This window comes from Cryptotermes secundus, unplaced genomic scaffold (genome assembly GCF_002891405.2).
Source record: "Cryptotermes secundus unplaced genomic scaffold, Csec_1.0 scaffold968, whole genome shotgun sequence".
In the NCBI taxonomy this organism is placed as follows: Eukaryota; Metazoa; Arthropoda; class Insecta; order Blattodea; family Kalotermitidae; genus Cryptotermes; species Cryptotermes secundus.
In genome coordinates, this window is record NW_019719376.1 from 461,543 (window position 1) to 466,350 (window position 4,808).

Here is a 4,808-nt window from a genome sequence, read left to right on the forward strand (position 1 = left end):
ATAAGTTCTGCTGGAATTTGATCACTAGCTGGCGATTTATACCGTTTCAATTTTGCAATAGCACTTTCAATCTCAAAAGAACTAGGATCAGGTACTAACAGCTCTGCTGTATGGATTTCTGTCTGCCTAACATCACTGACCCTATGTACATTCAATAACTGAGAGTAGTAGTTCCTCCACCTATTCAAAATGTTATGAGAATCTTCAAACAGATCACCATTCTCATCCTTCACTAAGTTACTCGTAGGTTGGTAACCCCTCTCAGAGACATTTATTCCTCTATATAGGTTTTTGTTCTTACTCTTCATTGCAAGCTCATCAATTTTCTTTTCCAGATATTCCCTCTTTTTATTCCTGAAATGCCTCATGGTTTCATGTCTTATATTGTTCAGATTACCCCCATTTAACTCGCTTCAATTACTGTTGTTTTATAGAGTCTATGCTTCAGCAACTGTGTTGCCCTTCTTGCATTAGACTCTGACTCCGGTCTCTTGAGCTGGATGTTTCAGTGATTTTCTAAGTGTATATTCAAGTCTGGCTCCTATCTCATCTAACTTTTCTCAGTAAGCATTTGACACTTATGTTCTTGTTTCATGACTATTATGAGTGCTGTTGATCTACGTTTATTCACCAATTTGTAAACTGTTTGTCTGCTGGAACTCTTCCATCACAAAATTTATGTTGAAATTATCACCAGTACTTTCTAGCAGATCCGTATTTCATGTAGGTGTTAAACATAAATACACATTGCTCTAAAGTATAGGGCACCATGATAGAACACATGGAGAACAAAGGCTAATGGAGCTGATAACTGCTGTCCACTGCTGACAAATCATGACCAAATTCCCAAGCATGAACCACACTGCTTGAGATGAAACATAGTGTCAACAAGCAGTCCACAAAGTTAATAACATCCCTTAATTCCAAACGTTATCATGAAAATCCATATGCACCTCGCCATCAGGGGTGTACTGGTCCCCGTGAACTGATCAACCAAGGTAAGAACCTCCCAGTACTTCTCAGGTAATATTGCTAGGGTGACTGCATCACGCGTGAAGAGAAGAGTGGGCCATGTAGCTTGGAACAGATGAGAAATGCATATAGAATTCTGTTCATAATCCTCAATGGAAGAGGCCAAAAATGCAAGGAATTTCTGCACCAGCTAATAACTACATTAGCTACATGTACCGTATGTCCAAAAAGTATCCGACTTCAATTTTTTCCACTGTAAGTAATGGCCAAAGAGGTGGGGAAACTGAGCGTAGTGGTAGAAGGGACTTTCATGTGCATGCGTGATTTTTTGACCTGGAAACCAAGATCCAGGTGTCACAATGGAAGCATCCAACATCCCCGAGGCCCAAAAGAGCATGACAGGTTCGAAGGAATGTGAAGGTGATACTGACTGTTTTTTTCGTTTACCGGGGTGTTGTGCATCATGAGTACGCACCACTAGGTCAGACTGTCAATAAGGAGTACTACCAAGAAGTCCTCCGCCATCTTTGTGATGCAGTTCGGCGCAAGAGACTGGACCTGTGGGACGCACGCAACTGGCAGCTGCATCATGACAACGCCCCAGCTCATTCATCACACCTGATCCAGGGTTTCCTGGCCAAGCACGGCATTCCGCAGGTTCGCCAGGCTCCCTACTCTCCTGACATGGCTCCTTGTGATTTCTGGCTGTTCCTGAGATTGAAGACACCACTAAAAGGCTGCCGTTTTGACAGCCGCGAGGCCATCATACAGAATGCGATGGCGCAGCTGCACACCATTCCAAAAGATGCCTTCCAGAATCACTTCCAGCGATGGAACGACCGCTGGGCTAAGTGTGTGGAGTCACAAGGGGTTTACTTTGAAGGCGATTAGGTATTGTAACCACCCAGATACAGAACTTTCTTTTCCCAGCCCAAGGTCAGATACTTTTTGGACAGAGTAGTATGATGAAATGATGGATGTGGTGGCACTGGTGACAGCATGAAATAGGAACAGAAAATAATCATACTGTTCTTCCTTTCCATACCAATTACTGCTAAAGCAGTGATTCTCAAAGAGTATAGCTACTAGCTGTTTGATGAATAACATAAAATAGAAGGTAATTCAATTTAAGATGTTATGAAGTTTCATTCCATCCTGAGATCTAACCCCTTCTGCATACCCAGAATACATTCAGCTTTAAAACTATTTCCACATATTTAATGGCAGATGGTTTCATATATTTTGAAAATCAACATCAATGACTTATTTAAAAATGAATATGGTCACAAGAAATCTTTTATCCAAGAATGAAACCAAGGCATATTTTTATTTGAGAACTTCCATAGTAGTATGTATTTATTTACAGAAGTTTTTACAGTGGGCATAACTTTGGGCACTGTTTTCATGGTACTAGACATTTACGTGCCTGAAAATTGTTTTGAAGAAAATTCTGATCTGGGGTTTAGACATGACAAAATGGGAATTTCATCAAAGCATCAGCACCTTTCAAAATCCTGGATCCCAGTCGGTCTGTTGTTCTTCTTTCCTTGTCTGATAACAGACTAAAATATCTCCAGGTTTGAAAGTAATGGTCCCATCTTCTAGCCGAACACCACATTCAACATCTTTCTTGATGGAATCCACTTCATTTTTAAGGTGGCGCATGGATGCCAGTAATCCTAATAACATTTGAGAAGTGCGTGAAATAATGATCCTAAAGAATCTTTTTATATATGGCACATTTCATGTATGGGAGTAACATCATGCAACTCAGATAAGATTTAAGAAAAAATATGTAAATTTTATTGTAGAGAAAGGAGGAGGCATACATTAAAATAAAAATTTTGAATACAAGGCACCATATATTTTCTTTACTCTGCAACGTTCCACCGAAATGATTATTTAGCAAATAGGTAACTGCATATCAATGCCTATAGAGAGAATACAGAAGCTGATGAGCATATATTTAAAAATTAGAAAGTGCTCCAAGAAATATACAACATTTATGCCACAATATGTAAAGCAAGGATCACTTGGACCTGGGAAGAATGGGATGTTTAGTTTTTCCAATGTGGAAAGTATCATCATAAGTGCATCTGAGCTCATGAACCAGGATGGTAATGACAGAGATAAAAGTAGTCATTATGGGCTATTGTGTGGGATGGTGTAAGACAGAGTCCATTTGGTATGCAGGCCACCATTGAAACTATTGTAGCAGCCCTGACTGATAGGTGAGGATGGAGCAGTCAAAGGAATGAGAACTGGCAAGGGAAACCAAAGTACTGCGAGAAAACCTGCCTTAGTTCTGCTCTGTCAACCACAAATCCCATGTGGCTTGACCTGGGATCAAACCAGGGCCACGATGGTGGGAAGCTGGCAACTGACCTCCTGAGCTATGGCACAGCTCTCATTATGGGATAAGTACAACTGAGGATGAGGGAACAGACTGGGCAGGTTCAGTGTGCTGAGATACCTAGGTAAGTCAATAAGTAAGTTAGAAATGGATATGGAACATGAACAAATAAGAGTACTGATTTGAAAAATGCTTTTATTTCTCAACATAATCTCCCTGTACATTGAGGCACTTGTCCAACCATTTCAAAAGCCCCTGAAAACCAGCAGCATAAAATTTTTGGCGGCTGTCAGAACCAGGCAGTGACTTCCCTTTCTACTGCTTCATCGTCAGGAAAAGGTTCAGCCGAAAGATGACACAGGATGTTTCCACTGCACTGACGCACACTTTGTCTCGGGCTGGTAAGGGTGAACCCAAGACTCATTACCTGTGACAATTTGGGCTAGCATATCATGTCCATCATGGTAGCGATTAAGATGCTGTAATGCGACACCCATTCTTTGCATTTTGCGTTGTGGGGTCAGCATGCATGGCACCCATCATGCACAGACTTTGCAAAAACCTAACCTGTCATGCATTATGAGGTAGGCCATGCCGTGTGAACAACCAATAGCAGTGGCTATAGTGTCTATAGTTACCCTTCTGTCTGCTCAGATTAAGTCTTCAACCCATTGCACATTTGCCTCTGAGGCAATCTCCATGGCTCCAAGCAACTGCCTTTTGTTTGGCCCTCTTAAACATCTTTCGGCTGAACATTTTCCCAATGATGAAGCTGTAGAAAGGGAAATCACCGCCTGGTTCCAACATCAGCCCAAAGAATTTTATGCTGCTGGTTTTCAGGGGCTTGTGAAACGATGGGACAAGTGTCTCAATGTACAGGGAGATTATGTTGAGAAATAAAAAGCATATTTCAAATCAGTACTCTTATTTGCTTAAGTTCTATATCCACTTGTAACTTACTTACTGACTTACCCTCATATATTGCAATATTATGAACCAGAGCAAGGAGAAGAGAGGGGATTAAGGTCAATGTAGAGAAACATGTGCTAGGTGGTCTCAAAAACTAAACAGTAAAGACTGTGGGTATGGGAACTCATTCTGAAAATTACATTTACAGTAAAACTTGGTTATAGCAACATCGGTTTCTGCGACACCTTGTCTATTGTGTCAAATATTCAATGGTACGAACTAATTCCTCATAAAGCAACTGTTTTTATACCTTGCTTAGTACGACATGCACAAATGCATCAACCTTGTATGTAAGGTCATTTTCATTCCTGAATTTCTCTGATATCATGGGAAAGTTCGATGTGTCTGCCCACCCTCACTTTCTCTACTTGTTGACATGACTGTCCTGGAAGAATACGACCGCGATCTGCAAGAGGAGCGTGGGTTTTATGCGAAAACAAGGGTGTGGGGTGGGACTGCGTGAATAGTGCAATAGGACGCGGCAGGTTGTTAACTGCATGCCTTTCCTAGAATC

The 4,808-nt window shown here is 41.2% G+C and overlaps 1 protein-coding gene across 5 annotated transcripts in view; it reads right to left on the reverse strand.

Annotated features, from left to right (window-relative positions):
- Window positions 1-2,280: 2,280 nt before the first annotated feature.
- Window positions 2,281-4,808, reverse strand: part of LOC111865788 (translation initiation factor IF-2, mitochondrial) — an 84,733-nt gene continuing 82,205 nt past the window's right edge. For all 5 annotated transcript variants that reach the window (XM_023854123.2, XM_023854081.2, XM_023854090.2 and 2 more), the window contains one exon: window positions 2,281-2,651. In XM_023854123.2, coding sequence (XP_023709891.1) covers window positions 2,479-2,651 — 173 coding nt within the window. In that variant the 3' untranslated portion in view covers window positions 2,281-2,478. The remainder of the gene's footprint in view (window positions 2,652-4,808) is intronic.